The sequence below is a fragment of the Ursus maritimus genome, unplaced genomic scaffold (genome assembly GCF_017311325.1).
Source record: "Ursus maritimus isolate PB19 unplaced genomic scaffold, ASM1731132v1 scaffold_17, whole genome shotgun sequence".
Classification (NCBI taxonomy): Eukaryota; Metazoa; Chordata; class Mammalia; order Carnivora; family Ursidae; genus Ursus; species Ursus maritimus.
In genome coordinates, this window is record NW_024424119.1 from 55,965,922 (window position 1) to 55,982,328 (window position 16,407).

General features: G+C 55.6%; 1 protein-coding gene across 1 annotated transcript in view; it reads left to right on the plus strand.

Moving 5' to 3' along the window:
- Positions 1-418: 418 nt before the first annotated feature.
- Positions 419-16,407, plus strand: part of NTNG2 (netrin G2) — a 70,721-nt gene continuing 54,732 nt past the window's right edge. The window contains exons 1-2 of the mRNA XM_040632103.1: positions 419-495; positions 729-1,428. Of these exons, the coding sequence (XP_040488037.1) occupies positions 1,216-1,428 (213 nt within the window). The 5' untranslated portion in view covers positions 419-495; positions 729-1,215. The remainder of the gene's footprint in view (positions 496-728; positions 1,429-16,407) is intronic.

The following is a 16,407-nucleotide window of genomic DNA, read 5'->3' on the forward strand; positions in this document are numbered from 1 at the left end:
GCTTGGATCTGCCGCTGTCCGTATAGACTCGTCTGCACCTATGGTGACAGCCTTGACATTTTGACTTGTCGGTCACAGTATTTAAAGCCACCGCTCAAGCTTGACCCCTGAGCATGTTTTGGGAAGTTGGTGACCCCAAGCAGGGGCACTTCTGCTGCCCTGACACCCCCAGAAATGAGGGGAAAAGCAAATCTCCTTTTCAATAACGTGTCCCATCTCCAAATGTGCAATGCTGATATTAATAAAAATAACACAGTGTTCTCGGGAGACCTTGCTAATGCAGCCTCATTTTTTGCACATTTTGCCAGAGAGCTTTTCTTCTTATACATCTTTATCACCCCCCTTCCTTTTTAATTTGTTGCAGGTGTTGTTGCTAATGAGCTCTCTCTCTTCCCCTCTTACAATGAAAGACAAGTCAGCCCCCGGGTACCTGGATGGATTGAGAGCCGAAGTGTCAGAAACTTCATAATAAGTTGCCGATGGCTACCAGCCAAGGTCAGCTGGCCCCCATTAGTGCCTGTCCCCACAAAGCGGAGCCAAATAAGCTTCTCCCCAGTTAAAAACCTCAGTCTTTTTTTTACATTGCAGTCCAGCCACACAATTGTTGTCACTTTAAGCCCATATGAAAAGAAATCTCTTGTATTGGTCTGAGATGCCAGTCCAGTCCCATAGAGGGAACATGTTTCCAGGTAATACGTACATCTCCTGATTTTATTTTATCTTTACAGCGCAGGCTGGAGGGTTGTTTTGCAGCGGTGTTGAGCACATCACACATTAAGGGCCCTTTAAAGACCTGGATTGATTGGAAGGACAAAAATTAAAAGCAGTCTGACCCGGCCTCATGCCAGATCCCCGAGGATTTGCTCCCTATCCCCTTTCCATGCACTGTCACAATTTGAGAGCCTGCCTGACTTGATCAGACTCACCTCTGGGAGAGGTGCAGCGCCAAGGTTAGGAGGACGCCAAGTTACGGGCAACTTCTTGATCTGCCCATCAGCAGTCTGAGAAACGCTGGCTCTGAGTTTTCCAACTCGGCCTTTGGGAAGAAACAAGTTCCTGGCTCTTTGCAACCCAGCAGTGCTCGAGTCCCTGGGACATCCAGCCACCGTTGCCCGGTAGATGTGGCCCTTCCATGTGGAGGCCGCGAGGCCCGCCTGACCCTACCGCTGCCTGTCCGGGGCCTCTCTGGGCCACGCCCCTGCAGACTGCGCAGCCATGCTGCACCTGGTCGCACTTCTCCTGCACTGCCTCCCACTGGCTTCTGGGGACTACGACATCTGCAAATCCTGGGTGACCACGGATGAGGGCCCCACCTGGGAGTTCTACGCCTGCCAGCCCAAGGTGATGCGGCTGAAGGACTACGTCAAGGTGAAGGTGGAGCCCTCAGGCATCACATGCGGAGACCCCCCTGAGAGATTCTGCTCCCACGTAAGTCAGCCCCCCGCTGTTGTTTGTTCAGGTCAAGGGGGAGGGGGTCTGGGACATGCTCTGGTGATGCGTGAGCAGAATGGGAGGACCAGATGCAAGGTTGACTTTCCCGCATCTTGGACTTGGAGCAGATGGCCGTCCCACCTTGGAAAAGTGCCAAAGCAAAGGCCACCCCCAGGGCTCTGCGGTTATGTGATGTCATTCTCTGGGGGGAGGGGTACCTTCTTGACCAGCTGACCACTGGATCCTTTTCTCTTGGGAAGACCATAGTAGTGATAGTTCCTGGGCCGGCCACACAGACAAGCCCCGCCTCCGTGGTCAGGAAGTCAGCATCCCGGGCGAGGGAACAGGGCACTTTTGGCGACGTTGCTCTCCGTTCACCCCTTCTGCGGTACCACGTCCTATCCCACCTGATCCAATCCAGCAGATGGTTTTGCCAGGCCAGTGTATGCCACGCACCAAGCTGGAACTTTGCGGGGGAAGGTTGGATGGAAGTGCAGAGGGGATTCCTAAGGAGAGAGTCAGACCAGGATGGACGGTGTGGCTGGATCTCTCTTTAATCCCATCCCTATGTGCAGTGACTGCAGTCGCTGGTTAAGTCAGGGGGACAGCAGCTGGCCAGGTGCTGTCACTTGAGCCCTTAATTAGAGAAGGATGGGGTCTTAGGGCCATGGAGTACTTCAGTACTCAGGTGTTACCAACAACGACAGAGGTAATAATAGCAGGGACCATTCATGGGAGCTCCTTGTGTGCGGGCTAAGAGCTTGCTATGCAAGTCCTCCCGTCAGCTCAGCCCGGCTGATTCTCTGTTGCATAAAGGAGGAGTTTTAGGGGGTGGGCTCTGAACCAGGGGCGTCTCTGGGCCTCTGTTTCGTCATCTGTAAAATGGGCATTGTAGGAACAAGGGAGCTGATTCATATGTGTCAAATGCTGAGTAGGGCCTGGCACAGAGCAAGTGCCCATTCATGGTAGCTGTTGTCATTCTTGTTGTACAGATGGAGAAACTGAGGCTCAAAGTCACACCAGGAAGCAGTAAAGCTGTGATTCAAGTGACTGGTTCCGAAGTCACTGAGCTAAACTGCCTGCCAAGAGGGATCTTCCCACTTGGCAGTGCCTTGGACCCCCCCCGCAACCCCCCGTGCCTGGCAGGAGGCTGGGCAGGGCAGCCAGGCTGCAGGAGCGATGGGAGGGGCTCATCGGCTGCTGCCTCCATGAGTCCTTGAGGGAGCCTCCGGGTCTCTGGGCTTATGGTGGGACGGAGCAGGTATCCCCACTGGGCTCCTGAGGACGCCTCAGTCCCATGGGGAGCTGCATTCCTATCACAGGGCAGTCAGCCTGGGAAGGTAGCTTCCCGCTTGGACAGCCAGCAGTCAGTCATGAGGCTCTCACCGTGGATGGTGGCTGGGCCGAGGGAGCCAGCTGGGGGTGGGGCGGGAGTGGGGGGGCGGAGAAGGCAGCACAGGCCTGGGAGGGGGGGTTGCTGGGTAGTTCATGGGGATCACTGCCCTGGGGATCCCAGGGTTCACTGGCTCAGGGATGAGCAAGGGGGTCAGCTCCTGAAGGTCGGGGGCAAGGCCAGGTTGGGGGGCAGTGGAGCCCAGTTCTGAGCCCGTACATTAGGCTGGCAATGGTGCCCAGCTCGTGCAAAGACTTCTCCACACACTCCCCGAACAGAGTCAACCTCTGCCTCTCACGTTAGCGTCTTGACTGTATTTCTTCTCTTAAATATTAATCATTGCTGTGATGTACTGGGGGGGTGTGGGACAGGGCAGCTAAATCAGAATTCATTGGACCAGCTTCTGGTCAAGGGCTTGAGGGGCGGAGATGACCATCAGATGCAGGTCTGAGGCCCTCTTCTGGCCAAAGCTGGCTCAGGAGGCCCTTGGCTCTGGACCGCTGCCCTGCCCCCACCCTCACAGGGAGGCCCCAGTGCAGCCGCCAGGGTGGGGTGGTCACGCTCCCCCCCGACAATCTTAATGCCGCCCCACCTGCCCAGGCAGGTGTCATTGAGCGCTGGGGTCTGGGAGGAGCTGGCACCCCTTCTCCTTCTCTCTGGGAAGACAGGAGAGGAAGAGCAGCGTCTTCAACATCTCCCACATAGGTGGGTCCTTAGTGTCTCCACACCTGTCTGAGGGGCCTAAATATTTCATTACAGGCTGCCGTCCCACTCTGCCTTTGATTACAAATGTGCAGCCAACAAGAATGGGGACTCTGCCTGGCAGGTGGAGGGGGGCTGGCTTCTGCAGGGGGCAGGGGTCACACCCCCGTGCAGCCTCCCTGAGTGGGTCCTGTGTGTGTCTCATGTAATCATCTCTAGGATGCTCTGAGGGGGGGTGCTGTTCTAATCCTGTTTTAGGGATTAGAAGGGGTTGCCTAAATCCCGCCAAGGTCACGCCGTTCCGAAGGCAGGCGGGCGACTTGTCTGCAGCAGGGCCTGTGCTTATGCACCAGGGGGCTCGGCCTGCCCTCTCTGAGCCTCAGTTGCCCTCCCTGTAAAGGAGAGATAATACCATATGCGAGGCACAGGGTGGGCCAGGGGGAGCGACCTGGCCGTGCCCGTCCTGGGCACCGTGCGGGCACACAGTAGGTGCTTGCTGTTCAGGAGGTGTTATGCATTTATTATGATTGTTAGGACGCCCTCAGCAGTGTCCCTGGCTTTTCTTCTTTGCCTCTGTCCAGCCTTGAGGACGCCGCGCCCTGCATTTCTAGTCTCTGGGCAGCAGGCCTGCGCTGGGTGGTCAGGGAGCTCGGACTCCTGCAGGCATGGCCGGTGGTGTGAACCACCAGGGGGCGCCCTCATGGTAGCCAGCCACCCAGCGAACTGTTAGCTGGGCCAGCGCCCATTGGGTCCCTGTGGCGACTGCTGATCTGTCCGCACATCCAGCCAACGGGAGTGTGAGCCCTGGAGCACCCCCAGGGTGCAAGGGGGCGCCATGAGGCAGCCACCGTTTTCGGGGTTCAGGGTGCAGACCCCCCCTCCCGCCAGGCTTCCCGTCCTTCCGCAAGGCCACCTGAGAACTGAATTGTAAATTCCAGCCTGGTGAGGAAGGCGAGGGGGGAGAAGACCAAGATAAATGAATAAATAAAAACCTATTGGCTCTAAATGCACAATGAGAATTAATAGGGATGAGTTCTCAACCGAGGATCTGAGGGCAAGGGCAAAATTTCAATGAGGACTGCAGGAGAAGACGGGCAGCCTTCCACCCTCCATTCCGGGCCCGGCCAGAGAGGGCCAGCCTGGCCACACTGCAGGGCCCAGGGGGCAGGGGAGGGGGTACCCACAGAGACTTCTCAACCCCTGTACTGTTGGGTGTGGGAAGCAGCCCCACAGTGCCCCCATATGCTCTCCTTGTACCTCTGGAGACAAAAGCTAACCCTTGAGTCTCAGGAGGGAGATGGTGAGGAAGGGGGACAGTGGGAAAGAGAGAGGGGGTGGGGTGCCGGCCACAGACCAGGCAGGTGGTGTTTAAAATGATCCTACAGGTCCCTACTTGCTACCTAAAGTGTAGTCCTTGGACTCACCTTGCTAAAAATGCAGAATCCCAGGCCCTGCCCCAGACCTGCTGAGCCAGAAACTGCATTTTAACAAGAGCTCCAGACGATTCAGAGGCACGCGGGGTATGGTCTGAGAAACGGCTGCCCTACGTAATTGCTTGGTGATGGGGGCAACCCGTGGTTGATGTTCCCAGGGGATCTTTGTGGGTTCCATGGTGAGTCCCTGTTGAAGGAGATGGTGAGGAGCAGGAGACCTGGGGAGAAGGGGTGGAGCTGGGAGCTGACGTCCCTGAGACCCTCTAGAAGCTTCCAAAGAGTGGCTGTGGGTATGCTGTCTAGAGCCACAGGCCTGGGCTCCGAGGACCCGAGCTCCCATCCCAGCTCTGCCATCCCCAGGCAGGGTGACCTGGGGCAAGGCCTCGGGCTCCTCATCTTCATGGGGGGTCATGGCTGCCTTGCCCCCCCCCACCAGCTTCCTGGGAGAAGGAATTGCTTCTCTCAGAATATCTAGAAGTGCTTGAAGAGTGTGAGCTCTGTTCTAGCCTCAGACTTTTATATGATCGTTAATCTAATCTTGATCCTTTCGATTTTGAAATAGATGAGCATTAAACTTTATCCAAGGAGACGTTACATGCACGGGAGCCTTGGTCTTGGTCTTGAAACCAAGAAAAGGCCGTAAAGGTGTGTCTTTGAGCACACTTCTTCCTCAGCACCCACTTTACCTTCTCTGGGCCTCAGTTTACCCAGATGCAGAGCACATGGCCCTATCCCCCCACCTCCGGGAACTGTTGGGCTGATTAAGGCAGATGGCAGGTGGATCCTTGAGTCCTCGACCCCCTCCTTACCGTGACATTGAACACCATATGTAGAATCAAGGTCATAGATGTCACGCCTCCTGCCAGCCCTCGATGTTCACAAAATGTTCCCATCAAGCAGCGCCCAGCTGACGGCCCACTGGCTCAGGCCTCCTCCCCTCTGTGTCCCCGGCCCCCAAGCCCGTAGGGGAGAGCATGCAGAACACCCCGTCCACCCCCTCCCCTCCTCAACAAGAGAGTACGGCAGACATTACAGACAGACGCTAACAAGGTGTGGGGGAGACAGAGGCAATGTAGTGGAAGCCCCGGAAGAATGAGGATGCGTCTCTTCTGGCTGGCCCCATGTGTTCCATCCCGCCATGCTTCTCACCTCCACATCTTTGCCTGGGCCACCTCCTCTACCCGGAATGTCTTCCTTCACTTCCTTCATTTCCAAGGCTTCCGCATTTACCTGGAAAACCCCAGCTCAGTTTTCAAGGTTCAGGTGGGACCCCACCTCCTCCAGGAAGCTTTCCCTGATTCCCTAACCCAGGTGGGTAGAAGGCCCCCGTCTGGTCACATTCCTATCATTGTGCTCACTGATGTTGGCCTAGTGGTTAAGGGCTCGGGTCCTAGGGGCAGAGAGATAGAGGTTAGAACCCCATGCTGTGTGGCCTTTGGCATGAGGCTTAACCTCTCTGAGCCTTATTTCCTCAAATTGCTGCTATTAATAGGATACACAAACATGACTGTCACGTGCACAGCGCCTGGCATAGGGCAGATGCTCATTCATGTGGGTTATTATGCTCCCGGTGTTGGCTTTTCCCTTGGATGGTGAGCTCCTCAGAAGGAGGACTCTCTCGTCTTTCTGTCCCCAGCACCTCCCTCTTGGCTCAGTCAGTGCGAAGCAGGCGTTTAATGAACAAATGGTTGGGCGACTAGAAGGTCGGTGTGATCGGGAAGACTTCTCAGAGGAGGAGAGATTAGAACGGAGTCTTATCGGAAGAACTAGGGTTTCGATCAGGGCAGAGGAAGCTCCGAGAGCTCCTGCTTGTCTGGAGCCCCTGGTCTGTGGGATTTGTGATCGGATGACACCAGGCACTCGGCACAGCTCTGTCCCTAAGCTGGAGCCTGAGCCTCACCCAACCCTTAGTTAACGCAGCTCATTCTGTTGAAACGCCTGAGGCAGGGCCCAGCTTGGGACAAGAATAGTTCCATGCATGACATCTTGTTGCACAGTGAAGTCTCCTTCCTGGGGAGCAGACGAGTGACAGGCCGGGGGCAGCGCTGCTGGGAGGTCAGCGCCCACATGCGTGAGATCCTTGCCCCTTACTTCTCTTAAGGGAATGGCTTTGGGTCCAGACACCCATGGAGGGTGGGCGCAGTGCAACTGGAGTGCAGTGGGGAGGGGAGAGAGCCTGCAGGGGACAGCTTTCCAAAGAGTGTCAGAAGTTCTAGAACTTTCCAGTGTACGTATCTCTGCCTTCCCGAGGCTCATCTATCTCTACAGTCTTCAGCCTTGGTGTTTAATATATTTCCATTTTTCTTCTGCGTTGCCTGTGTTATCACCAGCTGCCTCAAATCCCATGTGCGGGGAGGAAGGGGATGGACAGATGGACAGAAGGGCAGGCTACCCCCACTGTGGATGAGAATTTGGGATTTGGGAAGGGGCAAATTCGAGTTGCAGTTATCCCGTCCCTCTGGGTTGTGGGACTTTGGCTAAGTCCCTTGTGCTCTGAGGCTCGATTTTCTCATCTGAACATTGGGATGACAGCAGCCACAGGCTCAGAGGAAGGCTGACGAATGAGATGAGACAAGCCTCAGAGAGCCCTCAGCTGGGTGCCTGGCACAGAATGAATGTTCCAAAAAAAGGGATTTTCTTTTTCCATCCCAGAACTTAGCTGGAGAGACAAAAGGAGTGACAGTAGAACATAACAGACAGAAGACGATGCTGTTGACCAGGCATGGAATGGGAGGTAGAGTCCGCGTGCACTGTGGGAGTTCAGAGATGGGGGGCCCGGGTCTGGGGTGAAGGGTCGGAGGCGTTCAGAGGCATGATGGTCAGCGCAGAGGGAATGGCATGTGCAAGGTCACGGGGTGGGGGGTGCAGGGGACGTGAGTGGGGACGCCTGGATGCCTGGGAGGGGACAAGCCATACCCCTCCTGGTCCCAGCTAACTTCCCCCCTGACCCCTGTAAACCTCTGGCGCGGGGTGTTTACTGTACCCTCAGGCGGCTGAATAGAGACCAAGGCTTCCCTAGGTCCGCTCAGTGGTGGAGCTGGGATTCAGCCTTCTTCTGTCTGGCTCCTAGTGTTGGGGCGTAAGGGGGGGCGGTCAGGCCACGGGTGTGGTGGGAGGGAGGGGAGGAGGCGAACAGTGGGCAGGCCGAGGCTGGAGGGAGCCCGCAGGGCATGGAAGCCCTGAACCAGGGGCCGGAACAGAGCAGTGGCAGGCTCAAAGGAGCGGGGTCCCTAGCTGCCCAGCTCCGGCCGCCCCAGGACCGGGGCCCAGGCTGCAAAGCGCCATTCCCGTCCCACGACCCCCGTGGCCCAGGCTCCCCGGCCTCAGTCCTGGCCGGGGTCCATCTGGCCCAAGAGCTCGCGGGGCACCAAGTGCTGATTAAATGAGGAAGTGGCAGATGATGCAGAAACCGGTTCTGCTCGACTTCGCTTTGCAGGTTCTGATCTGTTTTTCTTCAGTAGCAGATTTGCTTAAATACATGAAAATGTGTTTCTAATTCCCTGAGCACACACCAACTGCTGGCGGGGGGGGTGGGGGGCAGCGCGTGACAGCAGAATGAGCACCGAAGGGGGCCCGGCTGTTCCACGTTCTTGCAAAGTCTCCTTGCTGCTGGCACACCAGGCCAAGCCCCTTAGCCTCAGTTTCCCCCACTGTGCCAAGATGCAGTGCACCTAGATTCGCCAGCGCTCCTGGAGGATGGCCAAGTAGATTCTGGGAGTTTGGAGCAATCTAGGCTAGGGTTCAGCTTGGGTCACAGACAGACAAAATGGGGGATTCCGGTGCAGATAGAGGGGTTCTGAGTGCCGAACACAGCGCTAGACATTTTTTTTCAAGTTCAAACTCCTTTACTATAGTATTCTCATACATGAGCACAAAAAATATAATGGTACATCACGTAATTTCCCTCTGGTTTTCTAAATTCCTTTTTTAAAAATCGAGATAAAATTAATGGATAACACTATTCGCTTTAGGCGCACAACAGAACAATTCGATGTCCGTACGTATTACAAGATGATAACCACAGTAAGCTTCGTTAACAGCCGTCACTGCACGCGGCTAAAGGTTTTTTTTTTTTTTCTTTTGATGAGGCCACTTTTAAAAGAGCTTAAAAATTTTTTAAAATTGAGGTGAAATTCACATAACGCGAAATGAACCATTAACATTTTTTATTGCAGTGAAATATAGAGAGCGTAACATTTGACTTTTTAACTGTTCTTAAGGATCCAGTTTCATAGCATTTAGTACACTCAAAACGCTGTGTGACCACCACTTATGTAGTTGTGAGACATTTTTCGTTACCCCAAAGGGAAATCCTGTCTCCCTTAGCTGTCACTCCGCATGCCCCTCCCCCCAGCCCCTGGCGACCACCAGTCGGCTGGCTTCCTGTCTCTACGGATTTGCCTATCCTGGACCCTCCATGTAAACGGAATCATACGACATGTGACTTTTTGTGCCTGGCTTCTTTCACGTTCTCGAGGTCCGTCATCTTGCGGCAGGTGTCAGGATTTCGTTCCATTTTTTTTTTTTAAAGATTTTATTTATTTATTTGACAGAGAGAGACAGCCAGTGATAGAAGGAACACAAGTAGGGGGAGTGGGAGAGGAAGAAGCAGGCTCCCAGTGGAGGAGCCTGATGTGGGGCTCGATCCCAGAACGCCGGGATCACGCCCTGAGCTGAAGGCAGACGCTTAATGACTGCGCCACCCAGGCGCCCCTCGTTCCGTTTTTAAGGCCGAGTAATATTGCCTCGCGTGGATAGACCACATTGTATGTCTGCGTGTACCAGTTGAGGGATATCTGTGCTGCTTTTACTTGGGGGCTGTTACGAATAATGCTTCTGTGTCCATCTGCGTGCACTTGCGGTGTGGACATTGCTCTGGGGCATGTTCAGGAGGGGAACTGCTGGGTCATGTGCTAATTCCATAGTTAAGTTTTTGAGGAACCGCTGAACTGTCCACGGCAGCCACACACCACTTTCCATTCCCACCACCATGCAACGTGGTTCCGGTTTCTCCGTATCCTTCAGCACTGTGCGTTTTTCCATTGTTGTTTTTTGTTATTATGGCCAACCTCGTGGGTGTGAAGTGGCATCTCACATGGTTCCGGTTTGCCTCTCTCTAGTCACTAATGACCCGCTTGTGTATCTCCTATGGAGAAATGTGTATTCATGTCTTTTGCCCAGTTTTTCACTGGGTTGTCTTTTTGTTGTTGGTTTGTACATGGCACTTTATATATGCTAGTGCTCGATCCTTATCAGATATGTGATTTGCAGATATTTCCCCCACTCAACGGCTAGTCTTTTCACTCTCTTGATTGTGTCCTTTAAGGCACAGCATTTTTTTTTAATTTTAGTGAAAGCTAATTGATCTATTTTTTTCCTTTTGTTGCTTGTGCTTTGGGTGTCAGTCATATCAAAGAAACCATTACTAAGTCCAAGGTCACGAATGTTTACCCCCATGTGTTCTTCTAAGACTTTTGTAGTTTTCACTCTCCATTTTGAGTGAATTTTGCTGTGTGGTGTAAGATAAGCACCTGGCTTCCTTCTTTTGCACAAGGATAGGGAGTTCCCCCAGCACTATTTGTTGGAGAGACTGTTCTTTCTCTTGTCATCTTCGTGGACAATCCATTGACTATGGATGTGAGGGTTGACATCTTTTCCATGGAAACACTGAGCATCCCATGTGCGGTGTGTCCTCGGGCCCTCCCAAATACCCTGCAGTGTAAAAACTACGTTCCCATTTTACAGATGAGGAAGCTGAGACCCCAGCACTAAGTGGAGAGTCCGGGCTTGAACTCAGATCCCAGGCATTTAATGTGATGCCATGGTGAAGCCTGAGGAGGGGGAACCCAAATGCTCACGCCCTCCCCCTCTCTTTCTCTCCCCTCCCTCCTTTCCTCCTCTGTGTCTCCTTTTTTCCTGACCTAGCTTTTAGGCTGGGATGTTAGCTTTGATGCTCGGAGGAGGGTAACTGCGTAAGGGTACCCAACCTGTGACTTGTCTCTGGTCTCGGAGTGTCTCCTCTCCATCTTCCATTGTACCCCCTCCCTGACCTGCTCAGCAGGGCACCAGAGCCGGGTCTCACTTTGTCCCATTGCAGAAATGGGCTGTTAATTATCCTTCGTCTCCTGTAGGGAGTGCAGTTTGGAAAGGCTCTTGGAGATTAGAGGAACCTCAGTATTTAGGAGCATATTCCCGTGGGACTAATGGCTCCGGGAAAAGTGGGTTCCTTGGACCTGGCTGCTGGTTTCCGTCTGCCCCGGCCCCGGGACCCTGAGCCTCCCACTCCCAGGCAGTCCTAGGGCTCCTGCGAGCACAATATGAAACCACTAGTGAATTCAGTTCCCCTCATTTCCTACGTGAGGGAACACTGAGGCCCCCCAGGATCGAGTGACTTCCTTGGGCCCCTCGGGAGGGACAGCAGACCCAAGAGGCTCAACTGTAGGTCCTGGGCTCTCCAGAAAGAGTGGACCGGAGCCCTGGGGACGTGAGGCGTTCCACACCAGGTTCTGTCTATGCGCTCATGCCCGGGATTTGACCTCACATGTGGCATTTGGTGGGGGACGTGGGATGCCTGCCTGAAAGCCCCCTGCAGCCAGAGGGGTGCCCGAGCTGCCCCTTCCGTGTAGATGTGACGTAAGGTTAACACGTCTGCTTTCTGGCCCCCTTGGGTGAGCCCCTGGTGACATGGCTGCGCTCAGAGCTGGCTCTCCATGGCCCGGAGGGCTCCGAGGCTCCATCCCAGCCAGCCCACAGCTGTGGTGTCCCTGCTGCGACAGTGCCATGAGCGGTGGACAGGAAGGGGCCCCGCGATCTCAGGTGTGGCTGTGCAGGGGTCCCCTCCATTAGAGAAATGCAACCTGGCTCTCCCTGCAGAAATTTTGCACGTCTGATCTGCCCTCCACACCTAAACCTGGGGGCTCTCTAGAGCTGCTCCCCACCTCCCCACCCCCCCACCCCCCGTAAAGGGACTTGGCCCGTCATCAATGATCTGGCTTCCTTGTCCCCCAGCCATTTGCCCAGAGTGCTGTGGGACCATTTGGACCCCTCAGTCCCTCATTCCAGTTTCCTCCTTCTGCCCGTGTCATTTGTCCACTTGACTCCAAGTGTCGACCAGGGAAATAAAAGGAAATGAAACACGACCAGGACATTTCCCCTCGGTGGTGGCAGAGTCTGTTGTTGGGCAAAGGTGAAAAGGAGGCCAGTGGGAGAGGCAGCCTGCACATAACCCTCGAGCTTGCCTCCCTCTGCTCCAGCCCACGTGGATGGTGGTGCCCGTTTGGGGTTCTTGGGGTGTCCCCTCCCTCTGGGAATCAAGACAAGAGACCTCCAAAGGCAGGTGACCGTAGAAGGAGAAGCCAGCTGGCCAAAGGGCACACTGTCTCTATCCCTGTCTCTGCTCCAGCCCCCATCCAAAATCCTCACCAACAGCTCTGGGGCTGGCACTGGGCTGGGGCTGGGCCCCTGGGGACTGGGCTCCCCACTGGACTGGCTTCCAGGAGCCGGGTGCCCTCAAGGCAAGTCTCGGGGTAGAGATTTCCTGCCTGCATGCTCACCCTGAGAACCCCACTGTGTTCCCTGGTTCTGTTTCTAGCCTTTGGGACTTTTAAACTTGGAGAGGGAGCCAGAGCAGGGACGGGAGAGGGAGAGATAGGGAAAAACCCAGTAATGTCCCAGGCACCTAGGAGGACCCAGAGGGGAGGGGACCAGCAAAGTTGGAGACCAACCCACACCTCAGCAGCAAAACCCAAGCAGGGGCTCTTCCAGGAACAGTGACCCCCCCCCACGCATGCAGTGTATACACACACTGTTGCAAACACTCGTGGGGCTTCCCAGACCACCCTGAGTCCACCCCTGGACCCCTGTGGTCCCTCTGGGGGCCCTTCCACTCAGGAACATCAATGTTTGTCTTTTTGAAACTGACTGGTCCTATTATCTGAGGATTTTGCATCTTTGTCTTCCTTCTCCTCAGAGGAGCAACAGCTTACATTTATTGAGTGCCTACTGTATCCCAAGCACTTGACCTAAACAAGCTCATTGAACCCTCACAGAAGACTTATGATAGATTCTATATTTATAATTCTTTTGAATACGAGGAGCCTAAGGTTCAGAGAGGTTAAGGCACTTTCCCAAAGTCACACAGCATTGAAATAGAGGAGCTTGGCACCTCTACCTTGGGCTGCCTGGCCCCAGCACTTAGCTGCTAACCAGGCCATTTATAGCTGATGCGAGGCGCTCTGAGCATCTTAGAAAGCGCCTGATGGATTGAGTTGGTTGTCATCTGTGTGTGTGCGCGTGCGTGCATGCCTGTGGCCCTCTGCGTTGGGTGAGCATGCTGTCCCTGTCAGCCTCTCCTCCCCCAGCACACCCTGTCAGCCAGAGGAGGGAGGGCTGGGGAGGAGTGAGTGATGGTGGTGGTTACCCCTCCCCCCGCCCTTTGAGACATGGCGGAGTCTGCTAATCCACTTATTTGATAATTTGCTTATATCATGTCTATTTGGCAGCGTGCGCGCCCACGCACCAGCTCTGGGGAAGGCGAGATGGCTTTGCCTGGAGGAACCCGAGCTGTTTCTCTTGGGAAGGAGTGGGAAAAGAAATACACCCAACAATGGACAGTAATGGACCTAAAAATAGAGGGGGAAGGGAGGTGCGGGGAGGGGGAGCATGGCGTCTGCCTTGTGCTGGGCCTGTCTGCCTGGCACAGGCAGCCCACCCCTTCCCGCCTGGGTTCCCCAAATGTCTGGCCACCTCTCAGCCTGGGGGACACGCATGGGGAGGGCAGGGGTAGGAAGGAGGGCCTGGGGGCCAGGGCTACTCGCAGATGGAGACCTGTCCTGTGGCAGGGTCCTCGGGGCAATGGCCCCAACCTTGGCTGCGTATTGGAACCTCCTGGCAGCTGAACCGGGCTGATCGCGGGACCTACCCGAGGGTGTGATGCGGTTGGTCTGGGGTGCCCCCAGGTGAGGCTAACCTGAGAACCACTGTGGGCGGTATCGCCACATCAGGAAAGGGGGTTCCGATTTTGTGCCTGTCTCCTGTATGAGTCCTGTCTCCTCACCCCTGGGGCCGCCTTCTGGAAAGTTCCAAACCCAGGTGGGCAGCTGGGACCCGGGGAGTGGAGAAGGCTGGGGCCCGGGAGCTGTGCAGACTCAGGGCTCTGCCAGGGCCCCGGCTCCCCACCCCCGCCAGCCACCACACTGTCTCTGGGGCTCAGTCAAGCTCCCAGGTGTTCCCGGGTACAGCCCAGTGTGAGAACCACCATTGTAGCCTTTCCTAGGACTGCACTGGATGCTTCCCGCCTTAAGTGTCTTGTCATCTTTTAAATTCCAAGGCCAGAAGGAGAGAGAGTTCATTCTCAGAACCTGTCCTTGTGCCTGGGCCATGGGCGCTCCATTCTTGCTCCGGCCTGGGGGTGCTGAGGGGTGCCGGCTCTCCCCTCGGTGGCCCTCGCCCTCTGTTCCCAGGTTCTTAACCCCTCTTCCCGGAGGAAGGCTGGCCAGCCAGAGTCCGGGCCTTCCTGCCGCTGCTAAAGGTCAAGACTGACGCTGGCTCCAGGCCGCCCCTTTGCCCTTATCCCCCCCTCCTCACCAGGCCCCTGGCCTGCCAAATGCATTAACTCATCTCTCCCTGCATCTCTCCCTGTGCAAATTCTGCACAACCAGTCTGGCCTTCATTGGCCTTGCTGCATAGGGCACTCCCCTCACAGCCCGGTTGTCTTCCTCCACCTGTCCATACCTCACCCACCGTTCTTCAGGGCCTGCCCTTCTGAAATCCCACCTCCCCGAGGAAGGCTTCCTGACTATCCCAGCCAGTTCCCACGCAGGCTTGTCATCTGGGCCATTCGTGGGGACCAATCCATGGGTGGCTTCTCCGGGGTCACCGCAGAGTGCTCAATGCTCTCGTAAGGACTCAAAGTGCCTGGGTTACCAGAAGTGTGACCTTGAGTCAGTGCCTGGCCGCTGGGGGCCTCAGGTCCCTCCTCACCTACGGGGTGATGGTGAGAGCGGGGCTCGTGTCATAGAATCAGTGCCCTTCCTCAGATCAGCTGTGCCAGGCTCCCAATCCCAAACCCGGCCAGGATCTGAGTCACTGCGGACAGGTTTGGGTGGTTGGCTGGTTTGCTTTCTATCTGGAGCAGAATCTCTGGCCTTAGGGCCCGGGAATATTTGCATACCCTCCCCTTCCAGGAATTCTGATGAGCAGCCAGGTCGGATCGCTGCTTCCCCACGACTGCTTTGCACACAGAGGACATTCAGAAATCGCGGATGAGAAAATGAATAAGTAGATGAATGAAACCTTGCCGGCTCAGCCTTACCGCTCCCACCCTCCCCGAAGGATTCCTGCACAGAGCGGTGCACCTGTCCCGGTGTGCCCTGTAGTCCTTCCTCTCTCCTGTGCCCCACCCCTTCCTAACTCCTCAGAGACCAGGAGGGAGAGACCCTTGACGCTCTCGGCTTGTGGCTGTTGGCACAGGCCGTCCCCACCCGTCCCCATCCTTCTGGGTGCTGTACCCACTCGGAGACCTCCTATCGAGTTTGGACGACCCAGATAGGGGACCTGCGGGGGAGGGGGAGTCACTCCGCAAACCTTAATTAAGCACCTGGCAGGTACCCAGCTCCCCCTTCGGGGAGCCCAGAGTGGGGAGCACACATGAACCCCAGAAGCTGCAGAGGAGAACTGAGTGCTCATGGTGGGGGGGCAGTGGCCAGGAAGGGACGGTCAATCAGACACCCACCGCACCGGGGTGGAGGGGAGGAGCTCCAGACCCGGGCTGCCCCATCCTGAAAGCCCAGGGCGGGGCATCAGGAGAGCGAGCAGAGGGAGCTGCCTAACAAGGCAGGAAAATGACTCCAACAGGAACATAGAATAGTTTGTAGAGACGTCTGTGGTGTGAAAATCCACTGCATTGCCCCTACACCAGGGGACGACGGTGTCACAAGAGGCGGGGTTGTGAGCTAGGCTTCCCAGCGAGGTCTTGGAGCTTCTAACTGCGGTTCTGCCTTTTCCTCACCGAGGTGACATTGGCCGGCCGCGTTGCCTGGCTATCCTTGCCTCCGTTCTTCATCTGAAAAACAAACTTCGGAGCTGTGCCTCAGCTCACAGGATTGTCGTGGATAGAGAAAATGAAGTTTGCGGGAAAAATCGGGATCTCAGTATCTCGTGCCAACGAAAATACTCACGGTGCAAGTTGAAGAAAGGAAAATAGGAACAAGGCAGGGAGGGGGAGGGGGAGGTGGCGGGCAGTTTGGGTTTGAACTTTATCAGAAGGGGTGGCCTCTGGGCTCAGCAGGGGAGCTGAAAGCCTGGGTGTTACCGGTGGTTTATAAAGAGCAAGGGAGGGGGGCTGGCAGGCAGGACAAAGGTTAGGGGAGGGGCTGCCCGATCAGGCTTCAACCTCACTCCTCTTGGACCCTCCCCTTTCCGTGGGTGCTCTGTACCGCCCCCCCCCCC